This window comes from Plecotus auritus (genome assembly GCF_963455305.1).
Source record: "Plecotus auritus genome assembly, chromosome: 4".
In the NCBI taxonomy this organism is placed as follows: domain Eukaryota; kingdom Metazoa; phylum Chordata; class Mammalia; order Chiroptera; family Vespertilionidae; genus Plecotus; species Plecotus auritus.
This window is the reverse complement of record NC_137775.1, coordinates 137,099,082-137,126,524: the sequence shown is the minus strand read 5'-3', so window position 1 is coordinate 137,126,524 and position 27,443 is coordinate 137,099,082. Positions and strand designations below refer to the sequence as shown.

Here is a 27,443-nt window from a genome sequence, read left to right as displayed (position 1 = left end):
TAATTGCCTCCTCTGGGTTGAGTGTTAATTAAACAATTTGTTGCTGCTTATTTCACAAGGTGTGGGGTGCCCTCTCTCTAGCCCAGGGACACAGTTAAATGTGGAGCAGAGAAGCGCTCAGCGTGGGCCCTCTTCCTTCACATCTGAACAGGTTGTGAGAAGAGCTCTTCCGTTTTCATTTTGGCCCTAGTTGGTTCATCCAAAGTCCATCTCAAGTCCACCTTCAGACTCTTGACTTCAAACTTACCTTTCCACTCTTGCCAACCCCCCCTTTTGCACCTGCTCACCAGAACTGGCCAGCTCCCAAGCACTGCTGAGGTTGGTCCCCACCAATTGGTCTCACCTGTCGCCCAGTCTAACTCTTGGGCACCTGTCTGTGCTCAGTTACAGGTGCCTGAAATCCAGTCTGGGTTCAAGCTCAGGCCATGGGCCTTATCTCACTTTGCCATACAAACTATAGTTTGAGTGGCTGACTGCCTTGCTGTGTCCATGAGATGCTGTCACAGGTGGCCAACTCTCCAATTTAATCCACAGATCAACCTAGAAGGTCAACTCTTGGAGGGCAAGGACTGGTCAGGTTCTGGGAAGGGTTGGTACTGAAACATCTCTTTTTGACACACAGGGTTTTATGGATCAAGGCAGCCGTGGGCAAACTACGGCCTGCGGGCCGGATCCGGCTGTTCTATCCAGTTCTCTTGTTCTCCCCTCTGCTCCTTTACTTTGAATTTATATTAGTTCACACAAACACTCCATCCATGCTTTTGTTCCGGCCCTCCGGTCCAGTTTAAGAACCCACTGTGGCCCTCGAGTCAAAAAGTTTGCCCACCCCTGGATCAAGGCATCATTTCTGGGTCAACACATCTGCCTCTCAGTGCAGCTCCCCCTGCTGGGCAGGTGAGGGGAAGCACAGCTTCTGCTCCTGAGTAGCTCCTCCCTAGAACCTAACAAAGCCCACCCATGGGCTCAGCAGATGGCAGCTGCTCTGGGCTCTGAGCTCCCTGGGCTCTCTGCAAGGACACTAATGTTTCCTCTCTGTCTCCGGAAGCTGACTTCAGCAGCCCAGAAGGAAGTGGATGGGCCCTGGAGACTTAGCACCTGGCCAGATGTGAGCCACATGCCTGGCCTGGAGAGAGGGGGAGCAGAGGATGTGTGCAGAGAGCTGGAGGAGGAGGCGATGAGAGAGTGTCAGCTCCAAGAGCTCCCATTTCTATTCCTGCTCAGCCTGAGGCCTGTTTGCTCAGCTTTTCTCAGATTCCTGGGAGACCCTCCAAGCCCTAGAAAAGCCCCGTGTTACTGGAGCCCATCTTTGTAAAACCAAGAGTCTTAGCAAGAACACTCTACAAACAGAGCTCCTCCATTCTACCTTTTTACATTTCAGGGTCCACGCAAGATTTTGACTGGAATTGGGAACCAAAGGATTCAGCAGCTACTAAAACAGAGTTTGAAAACCAGGTTCCCCCTGGTTTCACTGTGGGGAAAAGGTCAGCAGGGTTGGTTTTGTGGGAACTCAGGAGGAGGGGTGTGGGAACCTCTAGAGAGAGCCACCTGGACCCTCCCTCCACCAGCCTCTGCCATAACCACAGGTGGGCCCAACGGGCAGGCCCCAGGATGAGTCTTGCCATCCTCCTCTTCCCCCAGCCCTTTCCTCACAGCCCCGGAGACCTGTGCACACCTAGAGGGACAGCCACCTCCTTTCCGCAGCTGGCCTGCTCCTCACCTCCCTCCTCTGCTCAGACCCCAGAGCCAGGCATCCACCACAGGGACCTGGGCTGGGCAGATGCACATGGAGCCCAAAGTCTTACTGACATTTGTTTCCATTGGTAGTACTCATTTTCCTTTCTTCCATAAACACTTCTAATTCCCTCAATCCAAGCCCAATTCCCCTCTACCTGGCTCCGCTATTCGTCAATGCACTCTTCCCTGCGGGCAGACTGTGACGGGCACACCCAATGCTTCGCTTTGCTTTCATCTGAAACTCACACCAGGAGACCAAAGAGCACATTTTAGCTCTTCAGGGAGAAAGGAGGCACCTGTGACTGTGGATTAGCACTCACTTCCCGTGGACTGGGACCTGCAATCGCTTCCTAAGGACTGGATTGGTCCTTGGCCATGGAAGTCAGAGAGTAAGGGGCAGGCACGAGGGCAGGTGTGCCCTGTCCCGCCCCATTTGAAGCGCCTCATTTGGAAACAGGAGCAGCATTTAGGAAGCATAAATCAAGGGTGAAGCTTTTAAAGGGGAAACCGCCCAGATAGCACCTGCTTCCCACCCTGAAGTCTAGTGTGTGTATAAATGCCCAAGGAACTCTGGGGTTCACGTTCACTCTGAGTCTGATACCCCCCTCTCAATGCCATAGTCGCACAGTCCCCCACACCAGGCAGTCAGACCCCCGAGAGGAAGGACCACACCTTATTAGTCTCATTAGCCTCTGCATCCCCAGCAGCTAGTGCAGGGACATGTGGTTAAGAATTCAAAAAAGTGATAAATGAACAAATGAATGGGTAGAGTCCCACAGAGTTGTGGCTTTCATCTGCTGTGCGCTTAGCTGTTCTTCCAGAATCCTAGTAACCAGGACCTTTCCGCCTCAGGCCCCCAAGCCTGCGCCTTACCTCCCATGAGGAAGAGAAGCCCGGCCACGTACTGCATAAGGCCTCGGTCCCAGCAGCAGCCCAGCACGCCGATGATCCAGCCGAAGAGGATGATGGCCACCGCCATGCCCATGAAGCCGGCTGTCATCCTGCGCAGGTCTGTGGGTAAGCAGGAGGGCAGGGGTTAGCATCAGAGCCTGGAACTCAGGGTCAGGGTTCCCCTGAGCCTAGGCAGAGGGGGAGCGGTGGGGCACTGCATGGGGAAGGAAGGAACCTGCCTTTTCAGACAGGTTTGTACATAAACCCGTTCGTAGAGGCCAGAGACCCGATGGTGACTGCATTATGGGTAAATAGATGCAGGGAGAAACCATCATCATAACAGTTGTCACGTGCAAGCTTCCTTTGCGCCAGGCACAGTGCTGTGTTTCCAGCGCCTCTAACAACCTTCTGAGCCAGGTACTGTCTTATCCCTGTTGGAAGATGGAGCAACTTGCTTCACGCCATATACCTAGTGAGTGGTAGATCAGGGCATCCAGCCCACATTGGTAAGGCTCCCAGGTCCTAACCTCAGCATCATTCACCTCTCAGCTGGGTGGGGTCAGGCTGCACCTGCCAAGAGCTCCCTCCCTCCCCTCTGGGATTTGCTGGTTCTGCCAAGAGGTCCTGCGTAAGGAGAATGCTGCCTGCAGCTGCTATTTCCTTCCCTCCAAAACGACTCCCAGGGCTCAGCTTTCTTGCATGTGGGGCTGCAGACTGGGGAGCCACACCTCCTGCTCTGAGACTGAACCCAGAGCAGACCCTCTCAGCCCCACACCCAGGTCAGTCCAGCTTCTGGACCAGGCCCTTCCCCGCTCCATGCCCGACAAAGCCTGGCGTGGGTGCAGGGAAGAGGAGGGCTGTCTGGGAAGGAGGTATTTTTAGTGGCAGGAAGAGGGCAGAGCTGCTGCTCACCTTAGCGAGCCCCACTCAGCCTCTCCATCAGCTCAACTTCCTCCTGGCTCCTCCCTGCCCGCCAATGCATAGCCCACCCCACCGGTCTCTTCCCTGGAATCGAACCCTCTAATACCTCCTGCTGGGTGACACCCACCCATTTGTCATGGACTCCTTCCACCCAGCCCCAGCACCTCCGCCTGCAACTCCATGTCCTCCTGTGTTGTCCATCCACCTATATGTGGGTCTATCCACTAGCCCCCATCCTTCCGATGAGGCTCCAAACAGGAGTAAAGCCATTGCCAGGGCCTCTGCCGCTGAGGACATTGCCAGAGAAGCCTAGAGGACCCCTGGGCATTGCCCTCCCCCAGAGGAAGAGAGGGAGGGTGGGGGGCAGGGCAGGAAGCGTGATGGGAAACTACATCAACACCCTGCTAGCACAGACACTCTCATCCCCAGGAAACAATGCCCACCATGTTTCTGTGGGGAACACCTTGGGATCCGCATACCTCACGAGGGCATCCCATCCCCTCTGTTCCCCTCTCACTCCAGCCACCCCATTGGGAGCCACGGCAGATCTTGGGAGTCGGGCTTGAGACCTTTCAGTCCTCTGCCCCCAGGAGAGGGATTTGGTCCATGTCCTTATGCTGACATTGAAGATCAGCCCTAGAGGAAACTGGTTGGGAAGTGGGAAGGGAGTTAGGAGACAGCAGCTGATCTTGTCCCATGGGGAGGGGACTGGACAGGGAGCAGGATGGACTCAGGCACTGTCACAGACATACAAGTCCACCAGGGAGCAGGCTCCCGCTCTACTGAGGTCTCCCTTGTCCCCCCTGCTGACCAGGAGGGCCTGCCCAGGCCAGGTATAATACTCATCATAGTCGTTTATGTGAACTGCCAAGGACGCTTGATTTTCATGCCCATGGGAATCAGGTGTCAAATGTGTTCATGTTGCCAAATGTGTCTGAGGAAACTTGGTGGCGAGCACCATTGGATCACAGAGCTCAAACGTGTGTGCCATGCTTCCTGAGTGGGCTCCCTGCTCCGGACTCAGCCAGCCACCACCAGCATGGAGTCGGGAAAGAGCATGCCTGCCAGCCGGGCCAGCACCACTCCTTATTCAGCTGCCCACAGTCCCCCTCGCCCCCAGCTCCCCACACGCTTTCTTCACTGCCACCGGTATCAGTCCCTTCTTCCTTGGCCACCACCACAGACTGGAGTGAGCTAGGCCCCAGCTCCCTCCGAGTGCCTCCACCCCCCCATTACTGGAGATGACATACTCTTTGCTCCAGATGCTTCGTCCACTTTCCACTGTCCTCAGGGGGCAACGGGCTGTGGGAATGGGAAGAGAGGCTGGGTATTTTTGCTGGAAAGGAGGTTCATATCCCTTTCAATAGGTTGGGAAACTTCTCTCCTCTGCCCCTATGAACCCAGGGGTTCCCTTAGTGCATGGAGGTTTCTAGGAGAAATCTTGGCCCCTTCTTCAGCACCAGAGTGGACGACCCTGCTGAAGCCAGAGAGCCCCTCCCCGTTGCACTCAGCCTTGCTTACAGGACGGCCTGACTGCTCCCCGCTCTGCAGACCACAGGAGCAAAGGTACTGCCTGGTGGGGTAAGTGGATAAAGTGTCACTTAAGGTGTTTCCACCAGGGCCAGGGACCGGGAAATGGGCTGGGCAGGAAAAGGGCAAGTCAGAGAGAGAGGGAAGGTTCTTATTAGTGGAGGGGAAAGTAAGGTGTTTTACTTAGAAGAAAAAGAGGAGAAAGCAGGAAGGGGAATGGTGAGGATTATTCCTCTTCCAAAAGTTCCAAGACCATTGTGGTCATCCGTGTCCCTGTCCAGGGAGGGCTGTGGCCTCTAACAGGGATAAGTGCACTTTGCTGTTCCCCAAAGGGCTATGTCAACAGAAGCTGAGGATCCTGCTAAATTGCTGGTTGAGAAGGAGGAAAATCAGAGATCAGGCCTGAGTATTTTCACTGACCCTGGAGGATAGTCACCATCGCCCTGTGAGCCTGATTTTGCCTGAATTATTTATTTTATCCCTAAAACCTATGTGGTAAGTCAGAGTAACTGCAGCAAAACCTGGAAAGTAGGTAAGACTATTCCTGTCTTACAGGTAAGAAAAGCAAGAGCCAAAGAAGTTACATAATTGACTATCTCAAGCCAGTGAAGTAAATGGAGAGTGAGCTGTGTGGGAAAATGAAATTCACAATGTAACTAATGAGCTACTGGGTTATCATGACAGTGAACAAATGTATCCAGCATCTCCCAAGGTAAGAGATTTTTTTTTTTTTTTAAAGATAGAAATGTATAAGGATGGAAAAAATAGGAAAGGAGATGATGACAACCACACAAAAGCTGATGGATAGTTCTGGCCCAGTGTTGCTCAGTGGTTAGAGCACCAGCCCGTGCACTGAAGGGTCCCGGGCTCAATTCCCAGTCAAGGGCATGTACCTGGGTTGCAGGTTCGAACCCTGGTCCCATTTGGGGTGCCTGCAGGAGGCAACCAATTGATGTCTCTCTCTTTCTCTCCTTCTCTCTCTTTCTCTCTCTCTCTCTTCCTCTCCCTCTCCCTACCTCTACCTCTACCTCTCTATCTCTCTCTATCTCCCCCTCCCCCCCTTCCACTCTCCCTGAAAAATCAATGGAAAGAATATCCTTAGGTGAGGATTAACAAACAAACAATAAAAAAAAAAGCGGGGGGCGGGGGGCGGGGGGGAGGGGCTGATGGACAATGTGACTGACTTAGCAGATTCAGAACCAAACGTAAAGCCCGCAGCCGGGAAGCTGCAAACCAAGCTGCCCCATGCCCAGAAGGCCCAGAAGGCTCATGAACTGGCCGCAGCAGTTGCCTTTGGATCAAGTAAACAAGGGGAGGGACACAAAACAGGGATTTGGTGGAAGTTGTTTGAGATGAAACTAGATCCCTAGATCTCCCTTCTCGCTCCCCTACCCTTACAGTGGAGTTCGAGTACTTAGGACTGCGGGGACGGGAGGGTCCACCAAGCTCCGGTGCAGGCTGGCTGGCCAGCACAGCTGAGGGCCACTGCACAGAGGGCGATCACGTGGCTGTGCACATAGAGAACACTGAATGCTTACTCTTGAGACCCCAGCCCTCTCTACTCGGCTCCCAGGAGCTCACTGCCCGGCCTTTGCCCTCCAGCCTGGAGGCTGGGAGAGGCCTCTCTAGTGATGACCAGTGCCAGAGGAAAGACCTACAGCACTGCCACCGGGATACCTCCTAAGAAACCCCTGGACCACTCTCCAAGGAAGCCCACCCGCCCACTCAGCGCTTCAAGGCAGCTCTTTAGCACCCCAACCAGACAAGCCAGCATCACTGAGAAAAGCCTGTAACCCGGGAGAAAGAACCAGAGGAAACACTCTGAGAAGGAACAAACATTTAAAAGTATTACTATTATTCCCAGAGAGACAGGAGAAGAAATGTAGTTTGCCTCCATTAAATAAGAACAGGATACTATTGAAAAGAACTATCTAGAGAACAAAAATAACACCTTAAAATATCAGAATCAAAATCACTGAAGCTTATACTGTAAAATCGTTTCTAACTTATGGATTAACAGTCCCATCCTGCCCCCCAAACAAGATGAAAGGAGTCTTGCAAACCACACACAGTGTAACAGGATAAATGTAATTAATGAGGAAATGGAGGAAAGAGAAAAGAAACAAATAAAAGTCCACAAGGTCCTTAGAAAGGTAAGTAGACTGGCCATATTTGAACTTAAAGGCATTAGTTATTATTCTCATTGCCTTAAAATCGCTAATGCTTTTTGTTTGTACTTGGGTAAATCCCGGGGGCCACTCTGCCTATGGAATGTCCCATATGCACATGGCCCCACTCCTGCCCACCTAGGTCGCCTACGTGTCAATGTTATCTTATTAGAAGTAAAAACTGCCTTTTCTATTCTTTGTGACAGCTCACTGTGCCCACAGCAGTACTCTGCACCCAGGAACTTACATCACTTAGAGGTGTTTTTTTCCCTGCCTCTTCCGACCTTTTTAGAGAAAAATAAAGAAAAGAAAGACCCAACTCACCTGTGGGAAGCCTTGGAAGAATATTTGCATGGTCAGCCTAAGAATAATCCCCTTGGGGTAAAAACACACAAAAGAATACAGAGGCAAATTCCACAGGCTAAGACTGTGATAAAGAAAAATCTTTACACGAATTGTGTTGGGTTGGACTCCATTATGTACATTCCATGACCCTAACGTTGAAATGCTAATTTTTCAGCACAGAAAGGTGCATTCTTTAGCAAAAGAATATAGTTCTGCGCAGTGGAAAGGAGTGGGCAAGAAGGGGGTTGATAATGAGGGAGGGTGGAGGAGGAGAGGCGGGAGAACGATTAAATAGAAGCAGAAAAAGCACTTCTCCCACATGGAAAAATTTTGATTTTGAAGTTTACACTCCTATTAACATTTAAATTGAAAGGTATTGCTTGCAACTGTACATGGGAAACCAGGATACATGCATTTAAATAAACACCGCTTAGAGAAGAAAAAATGTGCTCTGAATAGCTTTCTATTTGCTCTTTCGAGACCTTGACACAAAAATGATGACTGGGTTTAAAAACACACAGACAGAAATGGTGAGGGAAGGTATGGGTTAGACCTCGTTGTGATGGTGAAGACTGACGATAGGACACTGTCTCCACGGCCCCGATGTCAAGAGTGTGGCGTGACCAGTAAGGCCATGGTCATCCTTCCCTGCTGGCCACACGGGGCACCTCTGGGTGAGCCTCATTCCCAGGAAGCTCTCCTTCTGCAGGATGCAAGCACATTGCCTGTGAAGCGGTGTCAGCTGCTCTGGGGTCTAGACATTCATTCTCAAATTAGTCAGTCCCTTGGAGTGACCTTCTGCACAGCAACCATATCTGAAGGAAGTGGGAGTTTGGACTCAACAGATGGGGATGGAAGGACAGATTCATGGAGCCAGGCTGCCCTTGTTTAAATCCATGCCTGTGTGAACTTGGGCAAGTTAGACGAGTTTCCACACTTGTAAGTGGAGGTTATGACAGCACTTACTTCAAAGGGGATTTTATATCCAGAGGATTAAATCAGTTAATATGTGTAAACTGCTTAAAATAGTACCTGCCACAAAGCTTGAGCTATGTAAGTATAAATAGAAATGGAAGTCACTTAAAGTGGTTCTCTTTTTTTCATGTAACACATTCTTTGCATTTGCTGTACATGAGCACATAGGAGCTGAGTAACATGTTGGGTTAGCTCCTAATTAAGGCTTTGGTGCCCAGAGGGAACAGGCTTCTGGAATCTGTTTGTGTGCCTCTCAGGTATCTGCAGAGGCCAAGGTGAAGGCTCTGTTTTTCTATTTATTAACACTGAGATGCATTCACCCTGAAGTATTGATGAGTCTTATTCTCCGAGGACCAAAATAGCTGGAAGCTACAGCAGCTAATAGCAGAGGTGCCAGTGGCCATAGAGGCCATTTGAACCCTGGGCTCTTACTGTGAGCATTACACTGATCTGGAAGGAAGAGACATGGGCAAGACTGCAAATCTGTTGGGAAGGTTTCCATGATCTAGTTAATTCAAATTAAAACAGAAGTAGCTAACAGGAGGTTCTGCCTGTAGTTTTCTTCTAGAGAGTGAGTTGGTTCAGTATTGTACTGCAGTTATATTTAAGAAAGTATTTTTATGTGAAAACAAATCATTCTTATGTTTCAATGAGAAAGTGCTTGACTTGGGGATTTGATCCCAAAAAGGTCCATCTTTTTCCAAGCCCCAGTAACTCATCGTAACAGGCTGCATTTCCCTGAAAGTTGTGGCACTCCCCCGCTCCTTCATTGCGCTGTGCTCCTGCCAACATGGCTACCTACTAGCACATGCTCTACCTGACAGGCTTCTCAGCATCCTTAAAGATTTCCCTAACAAGTAAATGTCAGGGAGCCTTCCAGGTACATTAGCACACATGTAGCCATTGGTCGATATCACTATTCCAGCACATTCCACATGTCTTACTGCAATTATTTATGTCTCCCTCCTGCCAGTAAATGTGAGCTTGTTCAGGCCTGTTGTCATGCCTGTTTTACTTTGTTTCCATGTCAGTGACATGAGCAGGTATTTGCTAAATGAGCTCACTATCTCACGCTGTAACAATTACTGAAACTACATGTACCGTGGAATAGCACAGGCTGAGGCTATATCTACCCAATTCAACCCACTTCTGTGACCCAAATGTCATAGTGACTTGAAGACAATTTCATTCTCCTTCTCCACAGATGGGGAACCCACAGATATTTCTGCACCACCCTTCAAGTTAGGAAGAGATCACAGGTGAAGGTAGTTGTGGTGGAAATAAAAAATGATTTCTGGGCCAGAAGATGTGCTAGGAGCTTCCTCCTCCTCAATGCTGCTCCAGATCAGAGAGCTGCCATAAATAGGCATATTGTGTGATGCTGCTATATACACATCACATCCATTGTCAAGACAATGGAAGGCAAATTGCAAACTTTCTACTCTCCTGATGAAAGCTAGGTCAGCAGCTAAAGCAAGAGCCTGGAGACAAGAAAGGAGAAGCGGGGGGGGGGGGGAGGGAGAGCCCCAGAACTGAGAGGCAGAGTGTCCCCCCCTCAAAAAAAAATCACAAGAATGACTCCCTTGTCCCTGCAGCCACACTGCTAAGGCAACAGTGGAAATTACAGAGGGAAAAGATAGAAAGGAAACTGTGGCTCAGCCAACCAGATACACGCGAGTAGACCCAGCTTGGCTCTGGGTCTCGGTCATGAGGGTCTTCTGCTATGAGGGATGAGCTAGACCAGTACCACCTCCTATTCCATCCCAGAGAAGCTCCATTTCTTCTCCTCTATATCATGTGTCACTGAAGATGCTCTGAGTACAGAGTCTAGAAATCAAGGTGGCTTGGCAAGAATGTGCCCCCACAGAGTTCCCATAAAGCAATCAGAAGATAGGAGCTTTAAAACACATGGGCACCTTAGTGGGTGCTATGCTTTCCAGAAAAAATGTTGCAGGAACCTGAGAAGTGGTTGATAGCAAAGAATTTGAAAAGCCTGGAGAATGGGAATGAACATTTATTGTACATTTACTACAAGCAGGCATTGGATTGGGCAATTGATGTAGAACATGTCCATTGACCTTCCAAATGGCTCTATAAAGTAGATGCTTTTTTTTCTCATTGTGTAGACTTAGAAATTGAGACAAGGGAATTTCAACTGATCAAGGTCACCCAGGCAGTGAGAGGTGGGTCTGGGAAAGGGGTTGATCTGCCCATGCCCTTTGCATTCCTCTGTCCCTTTCAGATTCTATGCCACTTCAAATCCTAGAAGAGAATTTAACATTAAATAAAATGTAATAGAATATTATTTGTATCAAAATTACTCTTTTGAAGAATGTCAATGACCATGGAAAAATTTATAATAGAAAATGAAATGAAAAATAATGCACAAGCCTGCCGATTCCTCTAAGCCCTGCACTGCAGGTGTATGCAGGTGCACCCATGCAAGCCCACACACCACATGGGAAAGCAAAGGAGAAGTACACCATGTGCTGACAGGGAGCCTTTCTGGGCAAAGGAAAATTTGGAAGCAAAGAAGTAATCGCTATAACCAGCTAAGTTCTCCTGGAACTTAGGGTGTGGGAGGGAAAGGCAGTAGAATTGACAGGAATTGGTGACTAAATGTAAGCGAGAAGGGAGAGAGATAAGTCATTGATGATCCAAAATTTCTGGCTTGGAAGATCAGAAAATGGTGATTAACCAAGACAGAACAACAGAAGAGGCATAGAGTATTGCTTCTCTGTTTGGATTTATTTTTTTTTTTTTTTGGGGGGGGGAGAGGGGGTGGAAGGACAAGAGGGACAGGTCTTGTAAAAGAAAAGAGTGTGTTAAGTTCAGTTTAATTGCCTAAGAGACATCTAGTTGAAGACGTACATGATGGCCCTGGCTGTGTGGGTCTAGTACATGGAAAGGAGATTAGTGTTTGAGATATTGATATAAGACTCATGTCATTAAAACTATAGGATTGAGACAAGGGAGTTTCAGCTGATCAAGTGAGGAGAAAAGACAGCTAAGGACAAAGTTTGAATACCAGTATTTAAGGGTTGAGAAGAGGGAGAAAAGAAGAATGAAAATGGTTGGTCAAAAAGGGCCAGCCTGCAGAAACCGGTTTGGCTCAGTGGATAGAGCGTCGGCCTGCGGACTCAAGGGTCCTGGGTTCGATTCCGGTCAAGGGCATGTACATTGGTTGCGGGCACATCCCTGGTGGGAGGTGTGCAGGAGGCAGCTGATCGATGTTTCTCTCTCATCGATGTTTCTAGCTCTCTATCCCTCTCCCTTCCTCTCTGTAAAATATCAATAAAATATATTAAAAAAAATTTTAAAAAAAAAGGGCCAGCCTAAGGGACATCATGGGAGTGAAACAAAGCAAGGGTTTCAATGATGGCCAATGCTGCTGAGATGAATAAGACATAATGTCATAAAACATTCAGCAAAGACTTGCTGAGCACAGTTGTGTGCCAGGCATTGTGCTAGCGCAGGGAACATGGCAGTTCATAAAACCGGCCTGATCTCTTCGCACATTGAGGCTTACTAGATATACAACCAAGAGGTCCCTCATGACCTTGAAAAGACAGTTAGTGGAAGTCCATCTCATTGAGTTAGTTAGCAGGAATGAACTGGAGGTAAGAGGTAAAATTCACTTTACACACTATGCTTTCAAGTAGACTGACTGTAAAGAAGAGGAAGGAAGTGGGGTTATGGGGTAAAACATAAAGGGCTAGAGGGACTTCTCTTGTTTTATAAGCATTTAAAACTGGAGTCTTTTTCTATGCAGAAAAGAAAGAATTAGCAGAGAGGATGAACCTGAAGATACCAGAGACAACACCCTTTCACATACTCTGAATTTCATCCAAACCAAAAGGTCAGATCCACACACAAACTCAGGGAAGTCTCCGATTCCACGTGACAAATGCCCTTTCTGAAACCTCTCGAGTACTCCTACCCAGAATCTCTCCTTCTGTAGGAAGTGCCCATCAAGCATACTTGTGGGCCAGACCAGTAAGTGCATTCATTCATTCGCAGACTCATTCATTTGCAGACCTCCATTTCTCATTCAGGCATTGCTCTACAAAGCTGTGTAAGACACCAGCTCTTCCCTAGAGAAGGTTGCAGGTCCATAAAGCCTTGGACCGTCTGCCATGTGTAGTGCAGTCATTCCATCACTTGGAGAACCAAGGTGGTGTTATTTCTTCTTTGTGTCTCTCACAGCATCTAATACATAGTAGGGGCTCTAAATATCCATGGAATGAAGGAATGACTACTCCATTCAGAAGGTACAAAACTGAGTAGGAGCCACAGTGCCTCTCCCAGAAGATCGGTTAGCAAGGGAGACAGGAGCTGATGTTTCTTTGTCACCCGTGTGCCAGGCACTGCTGACAGTGCACAGCTCACTTAGAGCCCGTCGATGAGAAAGCCTTTCCTATTTGTTTTCATGTAAAGTGATGCCTAATGCTTCACTTTTATGTTTTCAAATGTTTTCCACTTTGCATGGTTTGTTTTCTATGCTTGAAGCGTCTCAGGTGACTGGGAACATTGTTCATGCTTCATGTGTAGTCAGTGTCTTTTGAATTTTGCCAGTGTCTGGCGTGGGGTCTGTTGTTAAGTAAATGCTCATTATGCACTTTGTGTCAGGTTCTGTAAGAGACAAGCAACCCCACCCCTTTGGCCCCGTGTGTGCCCCTCTCTCCCTTTGCCCTCGATGTTGTCTTTGTTCCGTGGCAGCCTATCGAAGCCTGTTCCAGCAAGGTTCTCATTACTGAGGTCAGGGTCAACAGCAGATGTGTGGGAACCCAGAACAAAATGGGAAACATTGGGCAAAAACTTTTTTGTTGTTGTTCTCCCAAAGGAACTGGTATGTTTAATATACCTTCAAGTTGGGAGGAGGGGGGAGAAAAATAGAGCATGGATTTTTTTAAAAGGATAATGGATAAAATATTGAAAGCAAGAAATTTATATGTGGATCCCCAGCCTTTTCTACTCCTCAAATGACTTCTCAAGGCATAGGAGCCACGTTGTTTATCTGACAGCAGCTCATCCGGCCTCACACTTGCTGTGCCCTCCCACCCAGCCCCACAGGACAATTCTCACTCTTGGGGTTCATTCCTGCATTCTGGGGACACTGTCCTTGTCCCTGGAAAAAGGAAAGAGTCAGAGCCTTCGGTGCTTGTAGGGTTTAAATGCAGGGGTCGGGGGACCACTCCTGCACCCTGGGTTGGACCTCAGGAGTTGTGCATAGAATGGACTCTACTGGCAGCGTCATCTACATGTTCTTGATGAGGTTAAAAGGAAGAACACCCTGTCCTGCCTGCGCAGAAGGCTCAGCACCAGAGGACACAGGGCAAGGAGACTCAACATTTTAGAATCGAAAGACTTTGAAACCTGGCTCCCTCTGGCTCTGGGAGCTTAGGAACCCCCAAAGAACTTAAAGCAAACATTCTCTATTGAAAGGTGAAATTTTTAATTTATTTAAAATTTATAATATTAAATTGTGCTTTGGCTGCATTAAAATATAATTGCAACCTACTTAAATCAGAGCTAAATTTCCACTACTCTGATGTCTATCAACGTACATCCACAGTGCAGACCTTGATCCATATGTCTCATGGCTTTCTGAACATGTCAGTAAGGTTTAGGCCTCTAATTCTGAACCTCCAAAACCCAGTTCCTCATCTTCACTCTCTAAGTGCCCCTCTCTTGATGCCAACAGCATCACCATCATCACGACCATCTGTCCCCCGAACTTCAGTGGCATTTGGAGTCGCCATCCTTCCATGCCCCTTCATGTCTGACTAGCTGCCAAATTCACCGGATTTCGCCTCCACAATAATGAATGCATGTATCCCCTCCTCCATCCCCACTGCCTCTGCCTGGCCTTGGCCTGCCTAACCTCACCCTGAGGCTAGGTGATCAATGAGACTGAGCCTTGGTATTAGGGTTAACACCTGCTTTGTAGCTTTTGGGCCACATGACCTGCAGCAAACCTCAATTTCCCCATCTCTCAGCAGAGGTGATAAAATGAAAGGATTCAAAAGGAGCCCAGTTAGCTCACTTCTGGTCCTACTTGCTGACCCACTCTCAGAGTCCTTCCTTCAGAACTTCACTGCTCCAACCCATGTCATGCTCTTTGGCCAGAGGAACTCTTCCAAAGCAAGACACATTCTCTAACCTCTGTGCTCAACACCTTGAATGGCTCCCAGCTGCCCCTGAGGCAAGGCCACAGGGAAAGCCTAGTTTGGGACCCTTCACATCTGACCCTCATTGCCAGTGCCATCTCTCTTCTCTCTTTCAAGAGCTCTGTGCTGCAGCCGCCTGAGTGGCTTTCCCTCCTCTGAGCATGCTCTCCACTCTTCTGGTCTCTGCCTTAGCTGAAGCTGGACAGAGGCACCAGCTCCATATCTGTGTGTCCAATTCTTCTTCATCACCTCAGATCCACTCCTCACCCCCCAGCAAGTCTCCCTAATGCTCAGGCGTAAGACTCGCTCGCCTTCTTGTGACACGCAGATGACCAATTTAACTTGATTTGTGGCAAAACCCAAAATAAATAATAACACATTCACTTAACTTACCCAACTTTGAATCCTCTGCAGGGATCACTCAATTGTCAAAGTTGAATAAGGTTTATGTTAAGTAAATGTCATTACTAAGCATAGAAACATACATTTCTAGTAGATTAGTGTATTTGTGAGTGTGTGGGGATAGTGATAAAAGGTAGGCACTAGCTTTCTATATTGAAATTATGATATTTCTATATATTAAATTAGCTTGAGAAATAAAAGTCACTTTCAAAACTCTCTAGTGAAGTATTAATTTCCAGATGTTATAAGCTGACCAAACATATTCTTCTATGTAAGAAGAGTACTGCAGACATTAAAACCCCACTGTGAAAACTGAAAACAACCAAAGCTATTCCAATAATTGGGAAATAGTTAAATAAATTATGATACACTCACATTATGGGCTATGATGCAGCCACAAAGTGTTCTTAAAGAAATTAAGTGACGATGAAAATTGTATATTTTGTATGCTCCCAGATATGCAATAATAATTATTATAAACACTAATGATAATAAGCAAGGGAAAAAAAGACCCAAAGAAAACATACCAAAAGGTTAATTGTGGGGAAAGAGGATTATGGGTGATTTTTATATTCTTCTTTGTCTTTTTCTGTGGCTTCCAAATTCTCAACAATAAGCATGTGTTGCTTTTATAATCAAAGAGAAAAATATTCAAAGCATGATTTAAAAGCAATGCCATTCAGCTCAGATGAGGCATACAGGGATAGAGGAAGTTCAAGCAGCTCTTTTCAGCATCCTCTCCCCAGAAGTTGCCCATCTGTGGAGGCGCTTGGCTTCCAGAGCCCAATCACAATGCAGGCTTCCTCACCAACAGCCTTCTAACCAAGTATGTGAGCAGTTGCACGCTGAATACCTCACTGCCTTTACTTCTAGGCAAGGTGACCTGAGAATGCCGGGGAACAGGACCCAGGTCTTGCAAAAGAACAGAGTGGTTTTTCTTTTCCCTGTATCTCTGTCTCTGGCTGACAATGCATACTGGTAAAGGTCTTTATTCTATTGATTTCAGTTTTTAAATTCTTAGGACTACTAGGCCATTTCAGCACTAGGCAATATTTCAAGTGGTCTCTTTTCTAGAATCAGAACACAAAAAGCATCAGAGTGACTCAAAAACGATTACATGTGATTGGGGCAGGAAAAATGCTGTGATGCAAAACTGGGTTCCTATAGGCAAGCAGAAATAAGAAATGCACACATGCCCTGAAGAGTGCATCAGTTATAAATTCCAGAATGTCCGGCAGGACGGGGCAGCAGAAAATTGTTTTGAACTTGGCACCGTGCTTGGCACATACAAAATGCCCTGGAAATATTCTTGATTGACCAAGTGACAGTTTGTGAACATGAAGGATCACAATGACATGGGAGCAGAATGCTATCATCTGTTTTCTCGGTGACATTATGAAGCTGAGCATCCTTCCAAAGATCTAAAGAAGAGCAACAGTCTGGCAATCACAGTGATGCTTTTTAATTAAAAATTTTGAACCTTGAAATTTTGAACCTTGAAAACCAGAAGAGCCAGGAGTTGGACTGCCTGGGTTTCAGCATTGGCTTGTCAGCCATGTGACTTCAGTCATCTCCAAGCCTCAGTTTTCTCATCTGTATAATGGAGTTAATAACAGTGCCTCCCTCAGAATGTAAGGGTTAGAGGGGATCACATATGACACATATTAGCTGCCCTTGAAGGTGAACTATTATTGGGGGAACTGGACTCCAATATTGGGAAAGCAATCTCTTTCCATTTCCTGTTGGAATCTGTCTACTCTTTGGCAAATAGCTTAGGTAAAATAAAACCCAACATTTTTCAGACTCTAAATGCATAAGCTAAGTGAAAATTTTCTTTTGTCAATAAACATCATGAATTTTGTTGTCAACCTACTCATGCCGCTGCAAATCTCGTGGGGACATAATTCTAAAACAAAAATATAGGTATAAGAGATGATCTGCTGCATCTGCCCTTGCCTTGATGCTAAAGCCCAGGCACATTTACAGCAGGTTGTGGACAATTTGTATTTGAATGAGGCTGATACAGAGCATCAAACCTTGATCAGATTTCACACCTAGTCCCTGCACCCCCCACCCTCATCCTTAGGGTCTGACACTGTGCCTCACTTCCTTATAATGAAAGCATTGATTCGGCACCTGCCACGTGCTGGATACAGCCCTGTTCAAGGATTTTGCATTCATTAACTCATTTAATCATTATAGCAACCTTATGCTTTGAGGACAACTCAGAGGGACACCCTGCCCAGTGGGGTCACTTCTCAATGAAAAAAGCTGACCCATTCGGGTCCTCTGTGGGGATGTGGGTTGTGAGGGTCATAGAGAAAGGGCAGGTGATTCAAGCTCAATCTGGCATCCAAATAACACTGGGTCACTGTTCCCATAAAGTCCAGGCTAAGTCCTGGGACCCACAGACACTGTGTGGCCAAGGACACACTGCCCTCCATATTTCATTTCCTCAAGTTTTTGCAGCAAAAGCTCATCACCAAATACAACCTGGGCCTGCCTCCTCCTGGCAACCTGACATAGACTCACCAGTAAAACCCACACCAGCCAAGAGATGCTAGATTCCTTAAGTTCAGTGGCTTGCCGAGCTATTTGTAAGAAGAATGTGGACCATTTTAAATTCAATTCAATTAGTGAGTTTGCATTGATTGTTTCATTCAGTGTTGAGCACTGTGCCTCCCACTTAAGCTCCATGAATGTGCTAAGTGAATGGGTAACTTGTCTGGGTTCTACTTTTAAACTGAATACATCAAACATGATCTTTTGTGAACAACCCAAGTTACACATGATACATTTTTATTACCCAAAGGTAAGAGAATGACTTTGAATCAATAAATGGGGCTTTCAAAAAAGTAATTTTTGTATTTTTGCTTCGCCCCAATTGTCATTTTGTACTTTAAAATGTTTTCATGGTAATTCCTCCCGTGAGGTGGTTCCTCCAATATTTATATACTAGAGGCCTGATGCACAAAGATTTGTGCAAGAATGGGCCTTCCTTCCCCTGGCTGCCGGCACCACCTTTGCTCTGGCCGGAGCCACCTTTCCGCCTTCCCACGCTGCCCAGAGGCCCAGAGTGGCACCGAATGCCCCAGGCCGCTCAGTGCCTACGTATGCAAATTAACCTTCCATCTTTGTTGGGTTAATTTGCATAGTCACTCCTGATTGGCTGGTGAGCACAGTGAGGGTACAGTCAATTAGCATGTTACTCTTTTATTAGGTAGATAACATAAAATTCATCACTTTAACCATTTTTATTGTACAATTCAGTGAAATTAAGTAGATTCATGTTGTGCAACCATCACCATCCACTCCAGAACATCTTCATCTTCCAAACTGAAACTCTGCACCCATTAAACACTAAGTCCTCTTCTCTCTTCCCGCCAGTCCCTGGCAACCACCTCCTATTTTGTCTCTATGACCTTGACAACTATAGGAAACTCATATACAGTAGTGCCCCCTTATTTAAGACCCTCAGTGGATGCCTGCAACCACAGATAGTACCAAACCCTAAATAGATTATGTTTTTTTCCCTGTACATATATACTTATGATAAAGTTTAATTTATAAGTTAAGCACAGGAATAGATTACCAACAATAACTAATAATAACATAAAACACATAACAAAAGACTATTAAAAATTATGTGAATGTCTTTGGGGCCATTATTAAGTAAAATAAGGGTTATCTGAACACACCCATTGCAATATCGTGTAAATCCATGTGATAATCTAGGTGGCTACTAAGTGACTGATGGGGGCGGGGAGGGGCGGAGAGGGCTTATACATCATGGGGACATTGGACAAAGGGATGATTCATGTCCTAGGCAAGATGGAGTGGATGGTGAGAGATTTCATCATGCTACTCAGAACGGCATGCAATTTAAAACATGAATTTTTTTCCTGGAATTTTCCATTTAAATGTTTCAGACCACAGTTGACCATGGGTAACAGAAACTATAGAAAGTGAAGCCATGGATAAGGGGGACTACCATATGTAGAATCATACAGTATTTGTCCTTTTGTGTCTGGCTTATCTTACTTAGCATGTTTCCATCCATGTTGAAGCCTGTGTCAGGATATCATACCTTCTTTAAAAATTATGGTAAAATATACCTAACATAAACTTACCCTCTTCACCATTTTTATGGGTCCAGTTTAGTTGCCATTGTGGTTCATTTTTAATATGCTAGTCTTAGTAATGGCGACAAGAGAGTGCACGGGATAGCCCTCCTACCTTTTCAGAGCCAGTGTCAGAAAAGACATCAGGAGGTCTGGAGTAGGACCTGGCCTTGCCGAGGACTTTGCAAGTCGCCTCACCTTTTGACCCTGCTATTGCTAGGCATCCGGTGACTGGTCCCATGCCAGAGTGTGTGGGGAGATTATTACAACCCATTACCAACCTTGTTTTTTTGCAAAAGAAAATGCCCAAGGACACAGACTCCGGGGAGGGAGTGAGAGCAAGAACACAAGAAGCTGGAGACCTGAGTTGGGGAGGCATCTGTCAAGGGGGTTTCACTGGGTGGCATCTGTCGCATCTGCATTAGCGAAGCAGTGTTACTAGGGGCTGTCAGCTGTGGCGCAGAGAGAGGCTCATTACACAGACCTAGGCACCACGCTGAAGACCACGACGCATGTCAAGTCAAAGCAAAGCGCCTGGAAAAGAACTGTGTGTCCCCTCTATGTCAGGGAGAGATCAGGGAATTTTCCAGAAAGCAGGTGATGGGGAAACTGGGATGAGAAGGAAGCAGCAGTCAGGATGCCCAAGACAAGCGAGTGGAGGAGGTGCCTGGACCATGTCCTTCCAGCTTCTGGGCCCAGGACAGAGCAAGGACAAAGGGGTGGCCCTGAGTCACACGTGTCCCCAGGGCTCAAAAGAGGAGAGAGGACACAACTCAAACCCCAAGTGAGAAAGGGTGAGTTTGAAAGGAGTTGAGCGCTTCAATCCCACATTGTGTTAATTATCAGAACAGTGATTTGCCAATGAAGGCCCAGCAGGGGCGATCATCTGCCCATGGAGAGGCCCTGCTTTCCTGATGGAATCTCAGGGGCATGAGCCATGAAATTACTTCTAAAAAAAATAAAGACAAAGACTGTCAAAGAGGACAAGCACTTACATTTGTGCACTGGAGAGACTCTTTGTTCTCTTTCTTGAAGAAAACAGGCTAATTACAGAGACCCCAGGTGACACAGAAACATCCAACCTTATCATTTCTCTTAGGGAAGCAGAAAATGCTAACTAAAATAAACTGATAAAATACCAAACCTTTGCAGAGCACTTACAATGCACCTGAGGCATTTTACTTACACTAACCCACGTGATCCTCACAACAACCCATTATCATCCTCATTTCACAGCAGCACAGAGAGGGTAAGTAGTTTGAACAAGATCACACAGCAAAATGGAATCAAACAAACATTCCATCTTCTTTCCTGAGATAATAGCTATCATATGACTTTTTAAAAAATGGCCTAAAATGGAGTTGCAGAGGGTCCCAAATAAAATGCAGCTGAGAAGAGTTGGCCTCCTCTCTCCCCACCAGACATCTGCAGTGGCCTGGACCCACCTCTCTCATAGGCTCTTTGGCATCACTCGCGTCAGTGATATGTGCTGGCCGATTCCAGCTTGGGAGTCTCTACATCAGACTCCAGTGCTTGTCCCATCTTGTCACCATCCCATAGTGTAAATTCCTTCAGAGGCTCCTGCTGCCTTTAGATTGAAATCCCAGCTATTCCATATGCTCTGTGACCTGGCTCCAGTTTCACTCTCCAGCCGCTCACTAACCCCAACCCGTCTCTTGCCCACAAATGCATCTTTCATGCTACTCATTCTATTCAATGGGAAGAACTCCCCCTGCCCCCCAACTTGTCATGGGCTCTCTGGCCTCCCTCTCTCTTTCGCCTGGGCCTGTCACCTGCTGCTCCTTTTGTGTAAAAACACCTTCTGCCCGGATAAAGCCTCCTGGACCTTCAGAGCCCACCCGGGGCCACGTCCTCTACAAAGCCTCCTGTGCCCACCCAGACAGAGTTGGCTTCTTTTCTCTGCTCCCTGCACCTCCCACACTGACCTCCGCCAGAGCTCTTCCCACTGCATTGCGATAGCAGCTTTCCTCAGTGCCCCTCTCCCCGAGGAGACTCAGTCACTCCTTCATTCATTCACCCACTTACTCGCATACTGAGGGCAGGAAACACAACCATCTCTGGTTTATTTGCTGTGTCTCCAGCCTCAAATCCAGTGGTTCCCTAAAGGCAGTCCCTGGCAGCAACCTGGCCAACCTGGGAACTTGTTAGAAATGCAAATTCTTGGGCTCCACCCAAGACCCACTGAATGAAAACTCCAGTGATGAAGCCCAGAAGTCTCTGTTTTAACAAGCCATCCAGTTAGGAAACTACTGCTCGAATACAACGCTTGGCACATCGTAAGCAATGAGTGTGGGATAAATGGACACCCAGCTGTCACTAGAAACCAGTTACCCTGGAGCATGTGGAGACCTCCTGCTCATGCTCCCCTGGGGAGATGATAAGACTTTTTTCTATCTTGCCCAGATATTCTGGGATCACCATATAGTTGTCCCTGGGTAACCACATGGGATTGGTTCCAAGACCCCCTGCTGAGGTCTATCCCCCCGCCTCCAACCCAGAAATCTGTGGTTGCTCAGGTCCCTTATATAAGATAGCATTGTATTGGCTTATAACCTATGCACATCCTCCTGTATACTTTAAATCGTCTCTAGATTATTTACAATATTTAATACAATGGAAATGCTATGCAAATAGTTGTTATGCTGTTATTTTTTAAAGTCTGTACATGTTCACTACAAACGCAACCACTGAAGGCCTAACTACACACACAGTACTCATCAGCCACAGCATTACATCCTCCTCCCTTCCCCCCAACATTTTCAATCTGAAATTGGCTGAATCTGCAGATGCAGAACCCATGGATAAGGAGGACCAACTATATTTTCAATCTTGTTCTAGCCCTGGTGAGGCTGACAACAAGCTAGGTGATTTTGGAACAAATCAAATCAATGGATCTTTGGCTCATGTGGCCTTTTGGAAATATAAGGAACCTCAGAGTCAGAAAACTCAGGGACGGGACCCAGCCCTGCCTCTCACTGGGGGGCACACGTATACTCTCTGGTCCTCCATTCCTTGCTACCAATGTACTATTGCTGTGGTTAACGGTACTATTTTCATTCCTGAGGGGAATAGCACAAAAAGTAGGAGATGATCTGTTAGTAAACAATTTACAAAAATAATTTTAGTTAATACAATCTTCTGATTCTGTGACACCAGATTGTATATATTTTTGTGCTCCAGACTACGGAGCACTATTTCTTTGGTTTTGCTTTTATTTGGTTGGCTCAGACATCAAGCAAGGCTGCCTTTCAAATCATTCAAGTTGAACATTTCAGGGACCATCACTGCCAAAAAAGCACCCAATAGTTTAGAGCAAAGGTCAACCAACTTCTTCTGTAAAAGTCTAAACCAGTGGTTCTCGACCTTCCTAATGCCGCGACCCTTTAATACAGTTCCTCATGTTGTGGTGACCCCCAACCATAAAATTATTTTCATTGCTACTTCATAACTGTAATTTTGCTACTGTTATGAATCCTAATGTAAATATCTGTGGTTTCTGATGGTCTTAGGCAACCCCTGTGAAAGGGTCGTTGGACCCCAAAGGGGTCGCAACCCACAGGTTGAGAACAGCTGGTCTAAACAGTAAGTATTTTAGGCTTTGCAGGCCATGTTCTTTGTTGCCATTGCCTCTCAATTGTTGTAGCATGAAGGTGCAGTAAAGTACACACAAACCAATAGGTGTGCCTGGATTTGGCCCGAGGGCCATGTTTGGCATCTCTGGTTTAGAAACCCAAGGAACTGAGGTGATAGAATCTCGGTCCCTCCCTTTCCCATCTCTACTGAACACACTTCATTTTCTTTGCTAATTCGTTATGAAGAAACCGGCTATCAACTCTATTTTACCTCTACTTCAGGCAGCCTGGGGCTGTGAATTCTAGAAATGTGTAAATTGTAGCAAAATCCCACTTCAACTTCAGAATTGAGTCATGTGAAGTTCATTATAGGATTTTTATCTTAACAATTGACATTCGAGGGAAAAGGTCCAGTATTAGCAAACAAAACTATTTTCAGGTCTGCCCACATAAATTGCTTCTCTTTCATCCTAATTAGAATACGATTAATTTTATTAAGTAAAAATTTTAGCATACTACATACATTTCAACTAATCTCTGTTCTTCTAGGAGTTAATCAAAGTTATGAAAACATGGTCCTTTTGACCCAGTATATAGGTACAGTAAAAAGGTAAGAACAGTACAATGATAAATAATGTTAACAAACTTAGAAATCTCCAGGTGATGTGGGGCTGAATTATTCTGTCAGAAGTCTTTAAAATTCATGAGTGGTAGGTAGAGTTCTCATTTTCATATCCAACTCTGGTGCCATCCAGGAGAGAGGACTGGACGCTTGGTACAGATAAAAGGCAAGGGCCTGGCCAGTGTTTCTCAGTGGTTAGAGCATTGGCCAACGCACTGAAGGGTCTCGAGTTCGATTTCTGGTCAAGGGCATGTTCCTGAGTTGCACGTTCAATCCCCAGACCCCATAGGGTCATACATGCAGGAGATAGCCAATCGATGTGTCTCTCTCACACCGAGTTTCTCTCCTTCTTTCCCCCTCCCTCTCTCCTTCCCTTCCACTCTCTCTAAAATACTCAATGGAAAAAATATCCTCTGGTAAGGATTAACAACAACAATAAAAAGAAGGAAGTCAAGGGAAAAGGTAATGAATGGAGGGAGGCAGGAACATCCCACTAGCTTAAGGCCAGGGTTTCAAGGAACACAGGATAGAGAAGAGGCCAGAATGCAGAGAGATGGACACAGAACCGGGGAGAAAGGAAGATGCAGAAATAACCCGACACGCTGCCAGGAAGCCAGACAAATCAGATTTCAGAGGGTACAGCTCAGGGCTTCTGACACTCTAGTAATGTAACATTTAACGTACAATGCTCAGTGAACAGATGTGAGCTGGAAAATGACAGGGTGGAGAGAGGTGGGTGGCAATTTTAGCGCCATTTGAACTTGAACAGCCCAGTTTTAGAAAAACAGATAAGAAATAATAAATAATGCAGCACACCTCCTCTTACCCGGGGGCGATGGGCTTCCATTTTAAGGAGGATTGAACGAACAGAGACATTTTGACGCCCAGACACAGGCATTAAAATGGAAATCTATCTGTAGAGCCTGTCACATCTGCTTCATGACACCTGAAAGCCCAATCCCACTCCACAAAGACCCAGAGGCTCCCACCGGAAGGAATCCCGCTGCCACTGCCACTGTCTTCCTGGGGGACAGTCCCAGGCTCACAGGGTGGGCCCTGAAAGGTGGGGAGATGCCTGACCTCTGGAAGAGGGGTGAGCATGCACCCTAGTGAGGGAGTCCAGCTTCTCTGGAGTCCACATTTGGGTTTTGTGGGTGGGGTGCAGGGAAAGTGGGCGGCTAATATATAATTAATACCCATACCTGGATTAAAGCACTTTCATATAAATTAGTCCATCTGATCCTCAGCCAGCAAGATAGGTGCGGAGGGTGTTTTCTCATTCTATAGTCCAGGACATGGGTCCCATGGTCAACGTTGGGTGAGGTCAAGGTAAGTTGTATATACAGATCATGACCTTGTCTTTGGACTTGGGGAAGGGCCTCCTGGATGGTTCGGTCCCGCCTCTTGCCCAGGGACAAGTGGTCAATGGCCTCACTTAGCCTGACCTGGTGTGGCTGCCCCTGGGTATGAAGCAAGCGCCTGAAGGCCCAGTTGCCCAAATGGCACCAGTTTGTCAGAGCAGCTGCAATTCTGTGACCATATGTTAGGACTCTGTGGTTAGGGCTCCAGGCCTGCACATCTGGCTGTGTTCGTGCCCCAGGGGGATAGGGGAGGGCCATGCCATTGTAAGGAATGAGCAGGAAGCCCAGGGCAGATCACATGGAAATACCGTGCTGATGTGAGCGGGAAAGGCTCACTTAGTGCTTCACAGCCACAGAGCTAGGTCCCATTATCAATCCCTCCTTACAAATAAGACAACAGACAGAAAGTGAGCGCCTGGCCTGAGATCACAGCAAATGGCAGAGGCAAGAGTCCAAGCCCATGAGTCCCAGGAGGGTAAATAATAACCAACCCCCTCCCGCAGGAGTCGTGCCCCTCAACACCGGCATCTGGAAGCTCTCCCGCTTTTACTAAATCCACTCTGAGCATCCATTCTGGGCCCAGCACTAGGAAAGGCCTCTGACACGTTATCAAATCCACCCCTAGAGCAGCCCTACAATGCCCATTTACAGAAAGGAAAACCGAAGCTCAGGGAGGGTAACATCCATCTCCAGGATCACACAGCATCCAAGTAGCGGCGAGAGTCCAGCCAGGTTCTGTGACATCAGGCCCCTGCTATTGTCATGACACGTGGCCAAGTGGCCAGAACCACTGCCTGCTAGCCTCCCCAGAGAACGGAACAGCTTTCTCACTGTCAGAAAACAGCCCTGTAGGTTTGTGTCTGGGATGTTTGTGAGCAGCCAGGGAGGCTTAAAGCAGCGAGTGAGTGGTGAATGTCTAGCTTGGCTCAAATCTATTCCACACTCCTGCTCCAGGCTCATTTGTGTGCGTGGCCTCTGCTCAGAGAGGGCAGAAGAGGCCCTGTGTGTTTAAGGGACTTAGTCTCTGAAAAATGGCTGTTCTGCGGCAGGTCCCCCAACAGCTATGGTGTGGCCACAAGCCATGGCCTCCAGACGTGGTGTGTGAGGGGACAATGGAGCAGGGTGGGCTTGTTAGCAGATAGGTCAAGAGTCACCTCCCTCGGGGACTGTCTCCAGAGGCTGGTCTGGTTTCTCCACTGTGACTCTGAGGATGTCCTTGACCCCTTTGAGTCTCAGTTTCCTCACGTACAACAGGAGAGGATAATGGCCCTGATGTTACAGGTTACAAGTGGTGCTAAGGCTGGCTACCTCCATGAATGTCCTTCTCCCCCCTTTATCTCTTTTCACATCATCACCCAAGTTTGAGACCAGCTACGCTCAGCCAGGTAGGCTTTTCATCATTCAACATGAAATAAGAGCACATTTTCTCCTGAGCCCAGTGGAAGACTCTGAGGGGGTGCACAGGGGAGGGTCTGCTGCAGCCTTCAAGGTGCCCCCCACACAAGGTAGCATGTATGTGGCCTCAACTACATATAAGACCAACTGTGTGAAGTGCAATAAGCCATGCTTGAATATCAGAGGAAGAAGCAATCCATTCTACATGAGGAAGAATGAGGGAAGGCTTCATGGAGGAGGTGACATTGACTGGGTCTTGTGAGGTGAGTGAGAGTTCAATTGCTATAGATGCCTGGTGGCACCTCCTTGTCTAAATGAGATAGGCAGGTGTTGGGGGAAAAATAAGTGGTCCATATACAGAAGTTGAAGGTGAAGGGATGAAGAGTAAGTTACAGTTGACCATGGGGTGAGAGACTGATCAAGGATATATGGTGAACATACCACCTCAGTTGGGAGTTTGTGCATATGTTCATTTCCCATCTTGCTCGTTTCCTTCTCCTAGTTTAGCTCCTTCTACTTCTACTCCCTCCTCCTTCAGGATTGCTATTTTCCAACATTTCTCAGCAGTGTATATTCCTCACCGAACTTGCCAACAGCGGCTCAACCACTGATTAGTGTTTTAGCTATGTGACCTTGTGCAAGTCCTTGACCCTATTGAGTCTCAGTTTCCTCACGTACAGCAGGAGAGGATCGTGGCCCTGATGTTACAGGTTACAAGCACCTACCAGTGGTTCTCAACCGTTCTAATGCCGCGACCCTTTAATACAGTTCCTCATGTTGTGGTGACCCCCAACCATAAAATTATTTTCGTTGCTACTTCATAACTGTAATTTTGCTACTGTTAATGAATCGTAATGTAAATATCTGTGTTTTCCGATGGTCTTAGGCTCTACAGCAGCGGTTCTCAACCTGTGGATCGTGACCCACAGGTTGGGAACCGCTAGCAGGGTCGCCTAAGACCATCGGAAAACACAGATATTTACATTACGATTCATTAACAGTAGCAAAATTACAGTTATGAAGTAGCAACGAAAATAATTTTATGGTTGGGGGTCACCACAACATGAGGAACTGTATTAAAGGGTCGCGGCATTAGAAAGGTTGAGAACCACTGACACTGTCCCGCCAGGCTTGTGCTGTCCATTACAGTAGCCGTCAGTCAGATGTGGCTACTGAACACTTGGCCATAAATAGTACAAATGGAGGTGTGCTGTC

The 27,443-nt window shown here is 47.0% G+C and overlaps 1 protein-coding gene across 1 annotated transcript in view; it reads right to left on the bottom strand.

The window, feature by feature from the left end:
- The window catches only part of TMEM178B (transmembrane protein 178B), a 373,172-nt gene that overhangs the window by 26,951 nt on the left and 318,778 nt on the right, over positions 1-27,443 (bottom strand). Inside the window, exon 3 of the mRNA XM_080665985.1 lies at positions 2,608-2,745. Within this exon, the coding sequence (XP_080522111.1) occupies positions 2,608-2,745 (138 nt within the window). The remainder of the gene's footprint in view (positions 1-2,607; positions 2,746-27,443) is intronic.